This window comes from Lipophrys pholis (assembly GCF_963383615.2).
Source record: "Lipophrys pholis genome assembly, chromosome: 20".
NCBI lineage: Eukaryota > Metazoa > Chordata > Actinopteri > Blenniiformes > Blenniidae > Lipophrys > Lipophrys pholis.
In genome coordinates, this window is record NC_137648.1 from 15,199,727 (window position 1) to 15,218,054 (window position 18,328).

The following is an 18,328-nucleotide window of genomic DNA, read 5'->3' on the forward strand; positions in this document are numbered from 1 at the left end:
GAAGAAAGTAACACTCCTGTACTGATGGGCCATAACGTCTGTATTGGTTTCAATAAAAAGTCCCTGTTTTGGATTGAAATCTCTCAAATTGAAGTTTCTATCGACCCTCGTTTTCACAGTTTACTCGTTCATGTCATTTTTCCCATTTTAATCCTGCTTATTTGTCATTTTATTAGTAATAGAAATGTAATAATCCTGAAACGTACAAAGACAATATGTATAAATAAATTAAAGGAATGTAGCATGTTAGTTGTTAACATCTATGCTGAACATAAAAACAATGAAGTGCAGCTGATAAGCCACAGAGCATTTTCAGAACACAATAATAAAGGTAGCTGTGACGACTGAAGTCACGAGAACTGTACTGGAGTTTTTAAGATCATTACTTCTCAAACTTTTTCCTTTGCAAAATCCACATTTAATAATCTTCTGAAATTCCAAGTGCGGCTTCGTAGTGCTCATGAAGAGGACTGGATAGTTTTTCACGCGTTGGTACAATCTCGGTAAGAAAACAGTCTTTGGCTTCTGAAGCATAAATAATTAATTTATTGCCAACAGAAGTTAATGAGAGACGCGGAAAACAGAAATTTGTCAGCTTGATTTCAGTCTAAATTATTAATGCCTTGCCTTTGAAAACACTTAACTTGCACCTTACCTGTATCATACATGGAAAAGTCTTGTGTTTTCTTACATATTTATCTGAATTCTGTCACAGCTACTAACCGTTCATTAATTGGACCCGAGCGTTCACTCTTTTATGCTTTGGTCGTCATCATCCTGTGTGGGACCTGGTTCATACCGCCATTGATTTTATTAGCATGCTCTGGGTTGTTGTAAAAGCATTATGTCCCCAGTGATGAAAAGCACAGCCTGGTGATTTAATTAAAACCTTCTTAAGCTGCTGTATGACAACTATATCCCGTCCCAAAGGCCCCCCGGGTCCTCTTATGTGTTTTTCTTACCGTCCTCCCTCCTGTCATCCCCGACAGACGGTGGACATCCATAAAGAGAAGGTGGCCCGGCGAGAGATCGGGATCCTGACCACCAACAAAAACACGGCGAGGACTCATAAGATCATAGCGCCGGCTAACATGGAGCGGCCGGTGAGATACATCAGGAAGCCCATCGACTACAATGTACTGGACGATGTTGGCCACGGAGTTAAGGTGAGCAGGATCCGGATTTTATTTTTATTCCTTAAGCTATTTCCCTTCTTCAGATCTGCTTCTCAGCAATGCTCCTCTGCGCTCAGCTGTTTTCCCACTTCCTTGTTCTAGATCTGATATCTGAGCTCCTCTTGCACCCCTCCCCCCATCTTCTTCTTTCTTTACTCTCTCCTACTTGGACTTGCTTTCCGCTCGTCCTCCATCTCTGTTGCTATCATCTTCAACCCCCCCCCCCCCCTCTCCCCTCCCCGACCCTACAGGAATATGTTTCAGTGTGGGTTGGTGGGAACCGGCTGGGGGTGGTGATGAACTGAAAAAGTGATTACATCATATAGCTTTCAGAAAACAGCTCTATTCTTAGACTGTAGTGAAGAGAAACATGCTTGTGAGACGTTTCTGTCTTTTTTTTTTTTCTTTTTTTTTTTTTTTTAATCTCGATCCGACGCTGTCAAGATGAGATTTATAGATTATGTTACCATTAGTGCAACCTGAAAGGTAGGACAGAAGCTTTTTGATGTGATAAACAAAGCAGAAGCCGGCTGCCTCTCTGCCATCAGGGCCGGCTTTTAGCGGGTCACCGAGTTACCCCGGCAGTGGCGTCATTTCCTGACCGCCACAGGCATTTTTATTTATTTTTTTGTGATTTCTATCCTTGAGCTCGAGCCCATCAATCAGCCAATCAATCGCAGCTGTCACACAGATTGGATTAGAGGCCCACCATTACCACGCCGTAGTGTTACAGGCATTGATAGGACAGGAAGAAAAGCCATTGTGCCACTTTCTATTCACTCTGGAGGGAATTACCTTGATCCTCTCCGCCATGTTTAATGGGATGTGTGATTCCCACCACAGGGACCGAGTCGTAACCAATTATTAAGAATATTATGTTTCACATTTTTTTTCACTGTTCCTGATGAAAGCAGATCAACACTCATTGCTAATTGGAAGCTCGAGGCAGGAGGCTGTTAGCTTAGCATAAGAACTCAAATTCAATGACTTTCTGGGTGAAAAAATATGAATGAATTGAATCACATGTACATAAACACTACAGTGACAATAACTGCTTTTGGTCTTTATTTTAGCTCAATTCTGGAACCATAGTTAGTTTTATATAAATTTCTAATAATACAATAAAGCCACTCTTTTCGCATGCTATTTCAAACCAAACGTTCGGTGTCATGATGTTCTATTTCATTTTGAGATGTATTTTTTCAATATTCTTTTGAGGTTTATTGTATCAAATCGTATACACCTCTTCACAGCTTATTTACAAACTGAATTTCACCCTGTAGAAATTGAATTGTAACTGTTGCTTTTTATAGGTTTTGGGCTAAAAATGACTTGAGCCACAGCTGGCCCATGAATGTGACGGAAAGCTGTAGTCAGCTGGTACGAAGAACTGCACTGATGCCTTTTTTTTTTTATCCACCATGAAGCTTTCAGTGTAAAACTCAATAGGAGAGTTGTGCAATGGTGTAAGAGAGTGCTCCATCATTGCACACACACACACACACACACACACACACACACACACACACACACACACACACACACACACACACACACACACACACACACACACACACACACACACACACACACACACACACACACACACACACACACACACACACACACACACACACACACACAGAAAATTCAAATTACTGAAACCATCGCGCTTCACGGCTGATTTAAGACTGTTTGATGGGTCTATTTTAAGAACATCACGTATTACACTGTGCCTAATCTCTGTGGATTTTCTTTTATGAATGCTGCATTTAGTTTGAGAGAAGACAAAGGGGGGAAAACACACACAAACACACTTGCTTTCCCGCAGCGGCACTACATCACTCACTTTCGATCATCTGTGCATGTCACAGACCAAAGAGCCGATCAATAATCAACATCAATACTCCATATTAATATATATAGGATGCTGTGATGGCTGCTGTCAGATGCTGGGCTTGTATGGAGGGTCTACAGCCACGGTTTTACTTACTGACCAGGATCGATACTTAAATGGGACTTTAAATTATGTTGACTGGTTGTAGTTTACCGTGAAGCCCACTACATCCGTGCACTTCATGATCCTACCATGTTCGTCTCGGTAAATACCTGAAAAAAACATCATGTAGTGCTTCCATACATTATTGAATAGAAGTGTGTGTCATTTGCGGGAATAAGTAGCTGAGGACAAAGAAAAGATGAGAGTCTGGAATTGGATTCTTATCTGGAATCAGTGCCGTTGTATTAGTGATAAATAGAAGCTCACAACTGACAGATCAGGATGTTCCCACATCTCAGGGCCTTCTGACAATGACGTGATGCTTTTAGGCGTTAATGCGAAAGATGGGATTTATTCTTCTAGTCAGCTGATGCTTAATCTCGTCAGAGGCGCTTTCAGGGATCCAGGCAAGAAGATTTCAGGTGTTTCAGGTGATATTTCAGCCTTCAAGAGCGCTTGTCCATGTCTGCTAGTACAAGAGATTATTAAAGAATCCAATTTTTTTTTAGCTTGCATCGACAAAAGCAAAATAAAAATAATTAATGTGTAATTAGAGGAGGCCCATTGAGATTTGAATAATGACTGAAACCTGGACAGGAAGTGGTCAAACTGTTTCTATCTGTTAAATACACACATGATCCGTTGTCAAAACACCGAAAGTTAACGCCTTCCAGATTTCTAATGTCTTCTCACTGGAAATGTTTCTTTTCTTTCATTAAGGCATAAAGACATTTTTTTCCAAACCCAATGCAATGGTAAGATGTTACACAGACTTTTGTAAATGTCATAAATGAATCTTGTGACATGATTTTAGCCGATTACTGTAATGAAATTACTGTTGCGGAGACAGCTGATGAATTCTTCTGTGAGCTTGTTAATTGTTACTTTATTGAAAATAGTTTCAGAGCTGCTGTCTCTCTCTGTCTTTCTCCCTGAGCTGGTTGTCGGCTTTAGTGTTGAAGACCTTAAATAGAGCTGCCTCCTGTGGTCTACATGCTGATCGTTTATCTCGCCAATTTCATTGGCGCTGCGGCTTGTTCATTAATTTGTTCGATTCATGAACCGGTTTTGTGAGTTCTGCGTGGCTGCTGAGAAACGTAATCCTGCGGACTTGAGGGAACCAAACTCTCAAGGACCGATTCATTCAAACAAATCAAAATGAGGTTTGTCCACTTCCAACTAACTGTAACTTCAGCTGAACTTAATGAGCAAATCAGTGATCAGACCGCTCAACTTGTCCCGGCAACACAACTACATGCACACTTCTAAAACCCCCAACACAAGTTACTTTTCCTAGTAACTCTTTGTTTTAGTTACTGTGGTAAAGCCATATTTAAAAAAAATATATGGAGATTTTTTTTATAACTAATTAAGACTTTTAAAGATTAAAATGGCCTCATCTCACATCTGACCTTTTTATCCATTAAAAGGAGTGTTCAGTAGTATCACTACTCTGCAGTACTCGGCATTAAGTCGATAGACCACCTCTGCTTTCTTGTTTGATTAATGTGGCAGAGAAGCCAAACAGTGGTGGACAAACTAATTCACAAAAGCTGAAGTAATACCTAGTTTTCTGGATCTTGTCGAGAAAAGAGAAAATGCCTCAATCTGGTTTACTTTGCTATTTTTCCATCTAATTTGGATTTCTCATAAATTTACCCAGAAAATACCTGAAAATTCATTGATGAGAATAGGTATTGTTTATTTTAAAACACAGCAGAATGGAATGGAAATGCTTCATTGATCCCAGAAGTTCATTCTTGAACACAGCTGTATTTATAAAATAAGTGACAATATAAACTATTTTCTTTTTTTTATAGTTTTGCCTAAAGGAGTGATGGAAAAAAGTTGACACTAAATGTTATTAGTATGAAAACTCTGTATATCATTGAAATGTCAATAATGAGGGGATTGACTTAAATTTACAGCGTTTTGGGATTTTTTAACTTCACAACGGACCACGCAGGATCCGTTTTAAACTGAATCACCACCAGTAATAAAGGTTTCGCTGCACTGACAACCACTTGAAGCAGCTTTCGTGAAAACTGAGTCGTCAGAAAGGATTTTGACGTAGAGGGAACACTGCTCTGCTGTAGATAAAAAAAAAAATGTTCATGCAAAATCTTTGTTGGAACTCAATAACCTTAATCTGAACCTGTCTGAATTTCGACTTTGATGTTACTAAAGCATTTCCACACCCGGCAGTCTGGTTTGCGCAGCAGAACATACAGCATTTTCCTAAAGTGATAAGGCACGAGGAAGTCGTAGGCTTTGGCATTTCTTGCATGACCTAGATGTGCAAATGGAATCTGGCGGTGATAACCCGTGGAGCGGGTGAAATGTGAACGGGAAATTTATCAGTCACAGCTGCACTCAAGGTGTTTTTTTTTTTTTTTTATTATTTAAAGTGGCAACGGTGGCTTCACACTGACCTGTGCCATGAATTTGCTTTTGGCTTCATGCTCTCTCCCTCGCTTCCTTTCTCTCGTGGTCTTGTGATGCAGCAATGCTTTCTGCAGAGGCCGCTGGGGAAGCTGCATTATAGATGAGCCACTTGACTCGGTAGTTGTCAAACTGCAGATCAAACCTGCCGCTACCCCGGCTCTGTATTCTCCCCGACTTCAGCCAGGACATATCGGGGGCGTAGGGTCATAATCTGCCTTTATTGTCTGAGTGTTGAATCTTGTCCCTGTTGCATCCTTCAGTTTCACACCCCCTGATCAGATCAAACCGGCTTTACTCTCAGCTCGCCGGCTCTGCCGCGAGATCCCAAACATTCCCCGCTCAGTCTCTCCCTGGTCCTGGGTGTGGCTGTTTCTGGTAGCGTGCTCTGGTAACTCCTGACTGACCCAGGTCTTGCTAAATATTTACTCAGTGTAAATACAGCGAGGGATCATTCTCTCTCCGACTCGCTCGTACTTTGACTCCTGCTGATCCGTTTGGATGTGGTCGTTTTGACGTTTCTCTCTCTCTCTCTCTCTCCCTTGTCTTCTTTTTTTCTCCTTCGCCCACACTAAGTGGCTAAAAGCCAAGGTAAGTCAGGGTAGTCACATGACCCATTTCGTTCCAATATGTATTTGATAGATTTCTTCCACACCCCTGTACGCAGTGAAAACTCCTACATGTGATTATTGTTACTGTCATCTCTGTTATTTCCCATTTAACGATACTGTTGTCCCTCCTGTAGAGAAAAACCTCCCCATCCCTGCCTGTGTACCAGCTGTGTCTTCATGTTGTCACTCACTTTCCATGTTGTGTAGTTAATAGTCTCTAAATGTTTTATAATCTTGCATGTGCAAAGGTTTTAGGCACGCCTGAAAGAAATGTTGCTATTGCATCATGTCATACCAGCAAGAAAACAGTGTGACTGGTGACTTAGTAGCTCTGCAGCGGAGTATAATAATCCCAACTGCTAATGTCATCAAGTACTATCTTAGGATATAAAGAGGAATCGGTGATTCTGGAAGTAATTGAGAGAGTCTTAAATATGGAAGTCTCACTTTGCCACTCATGCCTAAAGCGTTTGCACTGTGCTGCAATTGATCGTATTTACAGGCTTCCCAGATAACATATCAGCAATAAAGGTTTTTACTGCTGTGCACGGCTCTTGTAATGTTTGATTTTTGTTTTATATGTACGCGCCTGTTGGGACACAAGTGTTTTCCAGGAAGCCTGATTGAAAATCCAGAGGTTTCAAACTTGCGATAGCGTTCAGACACTCTGTGGACCGAGTTTGACACGAGGCAGCGCGGAAATTCCGTAACTCCTCAAATAGTCACACCTGAGAAAAGCTCATCCGTGCAGCTGAATACTTTTCATCTGGGCAGCCTGTAACATTTGATTTTAGTTGTTTCACCAGGACTAATCACCCGCTTTGCCTGAAGTAACAGCACTTTTTTCTTTTTAAATTTCCTTTGACCACAGCAACATGGAAACAATCAGGCAGTCCGAGCAGGAACTCTATCGAGGACCAATCCACCGACGCAGAAGCCGCCCAGCCCGCCGATGTCGGGGCGTGGCACGCTTGGGTAAGATTTTTGTTTTAGTCACCATGAAAGAACGACTAATCCTCTTATTATCAAATGTTAAATGAACAAACAAGCATTGAGCATGCAGGTTTGGTGCATAGCGTATGGATTCATGTTTGTTTTTCATTTAAAGTGGAACCGCTATGCTTCTTCATATGCCGCGGTGCTGCAGCACAAATTCACTCGAATCACATGCTTCAGATAATTTCTACTGGAAACAATTTATGATGGAGCTGCTTAAGATGCTAGAAACTTTTTATTACCATCCAAACATTTAACAATTTAGAAGTAGATTTCTTACAGAAGCAGCCAGCCTCTTTATGGTGAAAGTACGCTATGGAGTGAGGTTTAAATATTAGGTTTTATATAACTTGATATAAGTGTGGAAAAAAACAAGTCTGTGAACTTCAGTGTCATTTAATGACGGCCGTCATCGACTGATGCACAGCAGCAGACCCACGCACTAATCAGATGTTAATTCAAAGGATAAACTGTGATGTTCTCGCCTGCAGTCTGCATCCTGCTGGGTAAAGTGAGAGGATTTGCAATGCTCCAGTGAACTCTCTGCCGCAGTTTGGGGGATTTGCACTCCATTGTGACGACTTTCCAAATTGAGTCGTTGCCGTTTCCGTGTTCCGCTGCAGACGCAACACGTCCTACAAGACCCTGGAGCCGGTGAAGCCGCCCACTGTACCCAATGACTACATGACCAGCCCTGCTCGAATAGGCAGCCAGCACGGCCAGCAGCACAGCCCCGGACGCACGGCGTCGCTCAACCAGAGACAACGCACGCACAGGTACATGATCAGAGAGAGAGGATCGTCTAAAGTCACTTTATCTAATAGATGTTTATTGCGTAACTTTGAGTAATTTTTAACAATACAATGGCTCTAAGTTCAAGACCTGAACAGCTCAGTATTAGTATACACCATAGTTATGTGTAGATGCACATTCGGGTGGAGGATGGATTGATGTTTTTTTTTTTTTGTTTTCATGCATATTCGGGTCACTGCAACATCACTATTAACTGAATGAAGGAACTGTTTAATAGTCTCTAAACAAAAAAAAAAAAACATGCAGGGACAATAAGAAGATGATCCCAAAACATTCATAAAGTGAGAGCAGCATGTGGAGGACCGAACGCTCACTGCACAAGTGGGAACTAAAAGATAGAAATAATACACAATTTTGGTCCTAAAAAATGTGGAAATGGAAACACTTCATTTAACGTATGCCACACGTAGGTTTTTGTACACACCTTGAAAACTGTCAGAAAACATGCAAACTACACAAAGGAAGACAAGATAGAAATATAGATGTTAATGCATCTAATTCTTCTCTCTCTTCACCAGAATACTGTATGATGTTGAGGACTCGGTGGTACCAGTCATTAGTTATATGATTGGGATAATTGTTACTTGTTACTGCCGCATGACGAGATAGTAAAAGTTCTTTTTAACATGCTTCGAACCGTTTGCTTGAGCTGATGTTGAGGAGACATGAAGAGAGCAACGAGCACCTAATACATTGTCTCCCTCTGTTTGCTCCAAGCTTCACTCTAAATATGCAGTGAGGGGGTGACTAATGTGTATGAAGCATCTTTCAGAAAAACCCTGGTGCCCTCCTGGTCAAAAACTCCTAATCTCGTCATTTAGCTCCCAGCTTGCAGCTCTTTCACTCCTCTCCTCCTCCAGCTTTAAATCCAACATTTGTCTGACAAGACTTGGAGCGCTTCTCACCGCAGCCTGAATCACTCTCATATTAATATCTGTAAAAGCCTCAGGTCTAAAGTGCTGTTTCAAAAAAAAAAAAAAAGTTAACTGCAGTGAGAAAACTCTTGAAGACAGCTCTCATGTATTTCCCCAGAAATGTGCACGCGGGAAGCGGGGCACGCTTTCATCAAATTTGAGTTACGAGGGGGTGAAGTCGTCTCATTACCTAAAAAGCCTGTTATGCTGACTGTGATGCTCATAAATATTGCATACATTCTTCATCTTTTTTTTTTTTTCCCCCCCTCCTCTGGCCAGACTTTGCTTTCCTGCTCATGTTTGCATTGTTTGCTCACACAGTGCTGGTTTACTTATAATTCAACTTCTGGCTCTCCTCTGGTTAGAAATAGTACAGCCAAACCACAGCGCGTAGCATCTGGCATCACGGTCACTGACGTACGAGTTGAGGCTGCTCCTATGGCCCTTTAACGAACTGACGCTGTCCTCAGACTCGGGCTCTTTCCACCTCAGCTAATATTGCTGTGGCCTCACTATTTGATTGCGCTGGCTCGAAGTTGACTGCTTATTCAGCTCATTCATCTCTGTCATCCTCAACTCTGGCCCAAATTCGATATGGGCGGCTGTGTGCTCCTGCTGCACGCAACCTCATATTATACAGCTTTGTTTCTGTGGGAAAGAAAGCTCACGCTAACTTTAACTCACTGTGTATTCCTGCTGGCAAAATGAGATTCGACACAGCCAACGTGAGGTTATGCTTTAACTCAACTCAACAGGATGTAAATAGGCTTGTGGATTTGTAGTTGCGGGATCCATCAAAATGCATCTGATTTCATCATTTATACAATTTTGACTGTAAGTATGACAATAACTGACAACTGTTTTAGATGGGTACAAATTATCCCTACATAATTCAGAAAAAGAAAAACTGAGCTCCAGAAATAAATACATATATAATACTACCCCATAATTATCTAAATGAATTCGCCACAGCTAAAAAGATTAATCAGAAAAGTCTGGTAATGGATGTTTTTCTTCAACATTTTAACTTCACTTTATTTTGTAATGTCATGTTTGTATTCCTATTTAACATTTACCAGCTGTGTTTGACGTCATTATGACATTATGTTCCTACAATTTTATGAACATGTAGTTTATGCAGTTAATTTTATTTTTGAATACATTTAAGATGAATCAGAGATGAAAATATGTTTCTCCTCAGTGTAACACTCATCTTTTTTTTATTCTAAATCCTTGATAACAATCCCCAGTCTTTGCTAATAGGGAGCTTTTACATTCGATAATGCTCAGGGTCACTTTAACAAGTCTATATTTCCTCATGTGAACCCACAAAGCTTCCGCACACTTGTATCGTACACACTAGTTCAGACATTTCTTCATTTATACAGACACTGCTTTTTTTGTTGTTGTTTGTTTGTTTGTTTACTCCAGGGATTTCTGTCATCTTGGAACAACTGTACTGGAACTTTTTGAAGCCGAGCTGTGTGTCACCAGGCGGCTGATTTATAAACAGTCACATATGTTATGTAGAGCAAGAGCGAAGGAGGCAGGAGAGGAGGTGGCACAGACGAACCGAGTGCTTTTATTTCAAAGTGTTTTGAAACAAAGGAGGGTAGGACGGAGACAGCAAAAGCCGGGGAAGAGATAAATGGGTTAGTGAAGGAATGGGTAAGTTATATAGGGATTAGAATGGATAAATCCAAATGATGCAGAGGGAGGAGGTGAAGTGCGACGCTCACTTCAAAAGAGGGCTGACTTGATGTTGTTTAGCCGTTATCCCCGCTGCCGCCACCGCCATCCTTCAGAGGGGTAACCCCCGCTGATTGTGCCTGGAGAGCCCTGAGGCTTCACTGACAGGGATCAGGGAGGAGGAGAGGGGTGGGGGGGGTGATGGGGAAAGGGGATAAAGCCACGTGGGGGAGGTGGGGAAAGGAGAGTGAGCAGGCAGGGCTTCAGTGTGATGGAGGGGTGGGGGGAGCTGGTGGTGGGTCGGGGAGATGGCTGGGGAATCACTTTACAGGCGCTGAAGAGATGAGAGAAAGAGGTCGAGGGGCGGTTAGGGGTGAGATGTAGGGAGGATGAAAGGGGCCGAAAAAGGGAGAGGTGGAGGAGCTGGAGCAGAAATGAGGATCAAGGCCACGAGAGGGAAAGCATGAGGGCGGGGGGTAGCGGGAGGGGGGGGCAGTTGGCCAGGCCATTGATCGACAAGCCCTAAGGTCACACACACAGGCCACTGCAGAGCTGACATGCACGCTGCTTCACATGTCCTATATCCTCTGAGTCCGGCTGAGCTGCGAGAACAAATCTAATACTGCCAATAAGACTAATGCGATACTTTAACAAGAAAAACTGCTGTCAATTATGTGTTTGTTTAGTGAGATGCTTCCATACAACTTATAGCATAAAGATACACAGTATAATATATCATGGCATTGGCATTGCTTAATTAGTGTTAAAAGGTTTTCGCCATTAATATATCAGTGTTGTTTGTACTGGATTAGTGATTAGATTTTTATGTTTATATTATATATTACGTCATGATCTGTTGGCATACTTCCTGAAGTCAAATCAGAGACTGAAGGAGATATCCAAATATGCCATTGTTTTAGGAGATGATTAATGTATGAATTGATTTCGGAGCTGTCGATGAAATACTACTTTTCAAAATGTTATTTTCAGCCAGTAAGAAAAGCCAAAACCAGGAAGTAGCACAGACTAAAGAAGAGAAATCCATGTAATGGAAATACTGACTCATGGTTAGACGGGAAAATGGAGCATCTTTACGATCCAAAGAGACACACCACCATCATGAACACAGTAAATGAATGAATGGAAAACAAGAGTATAACTGTTGTATTGTTAATTAATATTAAGAATGGTTGTTTTTGTGAATGAAAAATTTTTTTTTTTTAATTACATTGAGGTGGGAAAAAATGCTCTTTTGAGGTGCTAACGTTTTTAATTCCTGTGACTAGTCATATTTTCACCCGTTTGCCTATTTTTCACCTTTATTCACAACTTGACTGCAGTCTTTCCACAAGCTTTTAATGTGATGAGATGTTATGACACTACACAGGACTTATGCAAACAGAATATTATCAAGTAACAAATTAGACAGCACTTATATTTCACTTGGGGCGTATTGGTCGGTCGTGGCTTCAATCTAGTTTCTATGATGGAGGAACAAACCTGTTCATGTCATTAAAGAGTGGTTTTCAAATGGTAACGAAAGCCTAGAGGTCAGGGTCTTTTCCCAGTGAGATTTTTTTCCTTTTAAATTTGAGAAGAAATAATAATAATAATTAAAAAAAAAAAAACAATCAGTCGAGTTCATTTTTTCAGAGCGGAAGTTATTTAAGAGTAATAGAGAGAAATCAAAATGATAACATAAGGTTGAGTATAAGTGAGAATTACAGACTTTATATAAGAACCACATGCATGCATAGTGTGAGATTTTAGTGGACGTTGCAGTGGGGTTCAGGCTCTGTGAAAGAGTCTCTCTGTGAAACCCATCATGCACAAAAAAAGCCATTAAAAAAGATTTTTTGTCTATTTAGTCTATTCATCTGAGACTAAAAGGAGGGACTTTGAAGAAAACCAGTGTGAGATAATCACTGTGAAGTAGTGTTTGGGGAGAAACGAAAGAATGTGAATGAGATATTTTTGGGTAGTTTGTGCTAGTGTCCGCTCTTTTCATCCAGTATTAGGTTTGTGCTGAGCTCCTCTTTCATTAGAGTGACTCATGTCTTGCTCACTTGGGTGTGTCACGCTGCAGCTCAGTGTTAAAAAGTCAACACGCTGAATCAATCAACACGAGTACGTGGACTATTACCTCATGGGACAATGGAAACGTGGAGTTTGCGGCTCGATGTTTCCAAATAGGCCATGAGCCAAAAGCAGCAGCACATCTGCAGCATTTGCCTGCTGTGCAGCCGGAGCAGGTTGCCCTGAATTTAAAAAGATGTCCTCTTTCTCTCTCCTTTTCTCAGTGGCAGCAGCGGGGGCAGCAGCAGCCGGGAGAACAGCGGCAGCAGCGGGATTGGCATTCCCATCGCCGTGCCTACGCCCTCCATCCCCAACTCGGGACCAGGTGAGCTTTACATTGTCCTTTTTTTTTTTTTTTGAAGCCCTGACCACCTGCCGAGTTGCCTGTTCTTTGTTTTGCACTGATGTGTTCCCTACAGGGTTCAGGTTTCTTATAAAGCCTGAAGTCGAACGGAACCCCACCCAGTTTACAGAGCTCCTTACCCACTTTGATGTCTCATACATTGTTATCACGGCAAATAAAAAACGACTGTGCATGAGGGTAAATGTACTGTTTCCACTGCAAAATATCATGAGAAAGCCACACTAGTGGAAAAATACGCTGCATTGTGTTAACAGGAAAAACAATATGAGGAATATACCACACAGAATTGGGAATGTTACTGCTTCATGTTTTACTGAAAATCTTAGGAATTAATGATGTAATGCAGATAAAATTAAATGCAAGGCCAAAAGAGACTTTTACTTTTATTTAATGTGTTTTGTCTTGTCTGCTGGTGAAGCAGTAATAACTGTGTGAATTAGCCAGATGGGACAAATGTAAAACACTTAACGTAGATGCTGTAGCTACTATCTACTACTACTACTCCTTGTATTGGTATGCCTCTGTCTGATTTTACATTATAATCTAATGAATTGAAAAGATTTTTAGTTTTTAATTGAATTATAAATCTGTTGCACGACACTTGAGGAATCAAGTTTGTTTATAAAGTATTTAAAGCACAAATCTATGAAAAGCATCATTTGAGAAGGTGTCAATACTGCATGATGTGCCGTTTGCAGCTCGTGGGACTACGCTACGCAAAGCCTATGTTTACCAGACAGGGATTATGGAGGCCCATTGTGTTCTAAGCACAGCTGATTCTCTATCCTACTGTGTAAATAGGCCAAGCTGCGTTAGGCCTGCTGCATTACAGGGGAGCAATAAGGCTCGTAACGCTGCACAGTGCTGCATCACACCGCAACGGACGCAGACGCGGCGCGGCGCTGCGTTGCGTGTCTGAGTTTTGCAATACAGTCGAGCTGTGGACGAAATGTTTTAGTGTCGTACAGCGGCTGTTTACTTCGGTGCGAGGATCGTGCTGGCAGCGCAGGGCCATCCACGGCTCTCGCTGCCAGCCAGTCGCCATGGCAACACTCGATTCATACCACAAAGAAAATGCTTTTAAGTGGGGAGCACCACGACAAAGTCTGAGCCCCCCCCCCCCGGCCTCAAAAGGGTTGTTAAGTATGTTGATGCGATGTTATGTAACACAGTGGAAGTGCAGGAAGCGGCCCGGATGGATGTCGGTGCCGCTTTGCTATTTAACGGTAACTAATGTGAATACTGCTTTCAGTCCCACCCATGTCCGCTCCCCCTGGAGCTCCTCCGCCTCCCCCACCCCCTGCTCCCCCTCCTCCTCCTCCTCCTCCTCCTATGGCTGGAGGGCCCCCTCCAGCGCCGCCACCACCTCCTCCACCGGCAACCATAGGTGAGATCCCTCGAACTCCAAGAGCTGCTCTTCTGTCACGTCTGCTGATCGTCTGCGGGATCATCACCGCGTCGCCTCTGATCTCTTTGCGGCGTTACTGCACACATGAACGGTGCTGAGGGTGGAGCCGTCTGTACACACTGCAGGTTGATCATTCATGTTGATTTAGTTTGAGAGAACACATCGACGCAGCAGGGAAGACATATGAAGAGGAGGCGCTTGCCGCTGCACCACATATCTTTAGGTTACCAAAATGAAGAAAATTGGAAAACATACAAATTTAATTGGTTCTTGAGACATATCGATGATAGCCAACTTTTCCCAGCCACGATAATTCAAACAAGTTTCCTCAGATCTTTGCCTCTGTAGCTGTTTGCAGTGTGAACAGACTTTTTCTTCTGCTTGGAGATGCACTTTATCGCTTGTATCTTTGCGGGCGGTGCTTTTCTGGGTGGTGGTTGTGGTGGATTTCCACTTCTAAAGTCTTTACAGGGTTTTTTTTTTTTTTTTTTTTTTTTCTAATTGGGTGCTTGAAGTTCAGAAGTTTCAAATCACCCCCGGTCTGCCCAAAGTGGATTTTTCTGCCTGTGTATTCTCTAAGATTGTTATTAGAATTGAAAACAATCCTCTAATTGGGAGATTTACACGGTCGAATAGCACAAGCTTCTTGGGGCTAACCTGTGTGACTTTGAGACTTCTGCAGCACATGTAAAGTATGTCTCAGTTTTGTAAGTGATTGTGAAAAAGCATTATCAGGCAATATCATTCATGAATATTTATATTAAAAGGGTACTTAGCCCACCCTAAACATTTTGGGTGGGACGTTGTGTTTGTATGTTGGATTTTGTAATGGCATCGGAATCCAGGAGCTGTGCTACATTATCACATGGAGGACTTACTACATTGCCTGATTCAGCATTAGATTAAATGGGAAATTGACTGTATATCATCGAGTCATACTTGAAAAGCATCCGGCTGTCTCATCACAATCAGTGAATAATAAGTTTGTGCAGCATCCGGCTGTCTCATCTCAAACTCCAGCAATTTTCAAAGCGCTGAACGTAATGATCACTTAAAACACCTTTTTTTTTTTTCTTTCTTCCCTCCTCTGCATATCGAACCGCTCGTCCAGCTTTAATCACTTTGTGAAAGAGTCTGTTTGCGTTTGGAACTTTTACTTCCTCGGTTCCTCTGCGAGTGCCAGGCCTCCCGAGATGCGGTGCTAAGGTAGAACTGTGAACAGGAAATGCTCAAGCAGAGCAAAGGCCAAATGTTCAACCCCTCCTACACGTTCCAGTTTTTTTTTTCCCCTTCCACAAACTTGCACACTGCTTTTTAACCCTCCAACACTTGAGGGTATTTCACGTTGCTGCGATGTTGTTGCTGTTGAAAAGATGATGGTTAGATTTTAAGTTGTGAAATTTACCTGCAGCCCTTTGAAAGGCCTCCAGGTGCTGTTTGTAACTGTTCGGTCTGTTTTGCTGCTGCTCTCTTTCTTTCTTTTTTTAATGATCAGTTTTCCCACTTTTCTCAGGAAGCTCGATGTGCATATTCTAACGAGACGATTTTTACGTCTGAAATATGTCTGTGCCATTACATGATCATTTCCCACACCTGCTTCCTCTGCCTTTTCAAACAGTCTGGGGCTCTAATCACCATTTTAAAGCTAATCCCTAATCTTCTGCAGTGTTGCTGATTCATGTTTCGATTGTTTTTCTCCCTCTCCTCTGTCTAACCTCCCTCCCTCCTTCCCTCCGTGGTCTCTCCTCTCTTCTCTCTTCTCTCTACCCCCCCTCCCCCTGTCTTTGGGTGTTTCTAGTGGTGGCTCCCGGGCCTGGTCTGGGCCCCGCTCCCATGTCCCAGTTTGGAACCATCTCGCGGCAGATTTCACGGCACAACCCTTCCAACTCCTCTGTCTCTATGGTTTCGGCCACGGGCACCTACCGCCGGGCGCCGTCGGTCACTTCCCAGTTCTCCTTGCAGCAGCAGCAGCAACAACTACAGCAGCAGCAGCAGCAACAACAACTACAGCAGCAGCAGCAGCAGAATCAGCAGCCTCATATTAATGGAGGCACTCCTGGCTACGGCCAGAACTCAAGTAAGGCGCTTCTGTTTCCAGCTCCAAACTACTTCACAGGCCTGCTGCTGCCACTGCAGCACGCAAAGTCCACTACTTTCTTTTAATGCCACGCACAATGGACGTTAAATTCCGCAGCGTTTCATATTTGAAAGTTGCAGTGCAGATTTAAGGTGATTCTTTCCCAAACTGTGAGATATCCATTAGTATTGATGTTGTCTTTTCCAAAGCTGATATAATGTCTGATTAACAGCCAGGTCAACAACTCTATCATTGTCTATGCTTGGTTATCAGCAGCGGAAGACTTCATTTTATTAGCTTTACAAGTCTTATTGGTCATTATGGGATGGTGGAAAAGAATGTCGGAATGAAAAGCTCCTCAAAGTACAAATATATTTAGAAAAACTGAATATGAACAAACATTTTATTAGTTTGTCATTAGTTTATACACTCAAAGTTTCAAGCTTTTTAGAAAAAACGTTTTGGCCACAGTTTAAAAAGTAACTTTATATTGTACCTGGAAAAAAACTAAGTAATATAGTACCAAATACTTCACTTCACACCTCACGTTTCTCCTTGCAGTCGAGGATAGACTGAAGAAAGATCATTTAGTGATCTTTTAACTTACAGGAAGGGCTGTTTTTCCAAAGAATGTGGTCACAGTCTGAACTTACTCCGAACCTGGATCAGATCACAGCAGCACCTCCAGATGTTGTCGATCGCATTCTGTTCATGCCACATTCAATAAGTACTCACGCCTGCGATGTGGTTTCTCACATATGACACCCAGGTGTAGACGGGGGCCGCGTTGCTCAGCTCTACAAACAGTTTGGAGGATTATGTGTTGAGTCACGGCGTTGAATCACCCAGTCACTGTGTTTAAAGCCTGAAAAATGGAGAAGAAGTATCCAAAGTCTTTTCAGGATTGAGAGGAGCTCATGAACTTGGCCTCTGATCGAGGTCACGTTGTAGAGACGTCCATGGGAAACGGCGCCCTCTGCTGGCTGTTAGCGCCTCCTCCTTTAATTTTGGTCAGGGGTGGTCTGATTGACAGAAATCAACTTTAATCCACCGTTTATCCCTGCGACCCCAGTGATCCCCAGATACCATGTGGAATCTCGTCACAGCCACACGCGTCCCTGAACTTTTCAACCCACGTTCCTGTCTGATCTGTGCAGCCGCCGCTGATTTAGTACTCTTGACACTATTAAAACTCACGTTTCAGTCTGCCACTTTTCATGCACCTCACTCAGTTATTTTCTTTTCTTTTTTATATTAGTATAGTTTTAGCTCACAGTCCTCACATCTTGTGTGTCACTGTTGTGTTTGCTTGGGATTGGGTGGCACTCTGAGACTGATGGACTTTATTTCTCCTTCTCTTCCAACCGTTGCTCACTCTCTCCGCCCTCCTGTGCACTCCTCTGCCGGCTTTCAGTGTCTATCGCTCCTCCTCCTCCCCCCATGCCCCAGCTGACTCCACAGATACCTCTGACTGGCTTTGTGGCCAGGATGCAGGAGAGCAGTAAGTGAAGAGGCAGTACAGTGCAGTACTTTCCTCTGTACCTGAGCCAACTCATTCCCTCCTCCAAAACGCCCTGCATGCATTGTCTCTGTCCACTGTCCTCCGTCGTCTGTCTGTTAGAGCAGTTCATACTAACCTCTCACAACAGAGATCCGCCTAACATAGTGTTTCCTGTGAAAGACATTGTTTTAACAACATGGAATCAACTTGTACTGTGACATTTATTTCTGTATTAAGGATGGTGTAGATGTAGGTTCCAGATC

General features: G+C 42.6%; 1 protein-coding gene across 6 annotated transcripts in view; it reads left to right on the top strand.

The window, feature by feature from the left end:
- The window catches only part of abi1a (abl-interactor 1a), a 48,975-nt gene that overhangs the window by 27,874 nt on the left and 2,773 nt on the right, over positions 1 to 18,328 (top strand). Inside the window, exons 3-9 of one of the 6 annotated variants that reach the window (XM_080488999.1) lie at positions 990 to 1,166; positions 7,099 to 7,202; positions 7,847 to 7,999; positions 12,940 to 13,040; positions 14,332 to 14,466; positions 16,286 to 16,564; positions 17,979 to 18,065. In XM_080488999.1, coding sequence (XP_080345125.1) covers positions 990 to 1,166; positions 7,099 to 7,202; positions 7,847 to 7,999; positions 12,940 to 13,040; positions 14,332 to 14,466; positions 16,286 to 16,564; positions 17,979 to 18,065 — 1,036 coding nt within the window. The remainder of the gene's footprint in view (positions 1 to 989; positions 1,167 to 7,098; positions 7,203 to 7,846; positions 8,000 to 12,939; positions 13,041 to 14,331; positions 14,467 to 16,285; positions 16,565 to 17,978; positions 18,066 to 18,328) is intronic. The other 5 variants (XM_080489000.1, XM_080489001.1, XM_080489003.1 and 2 more) reach the window with 5 other exon arrangements.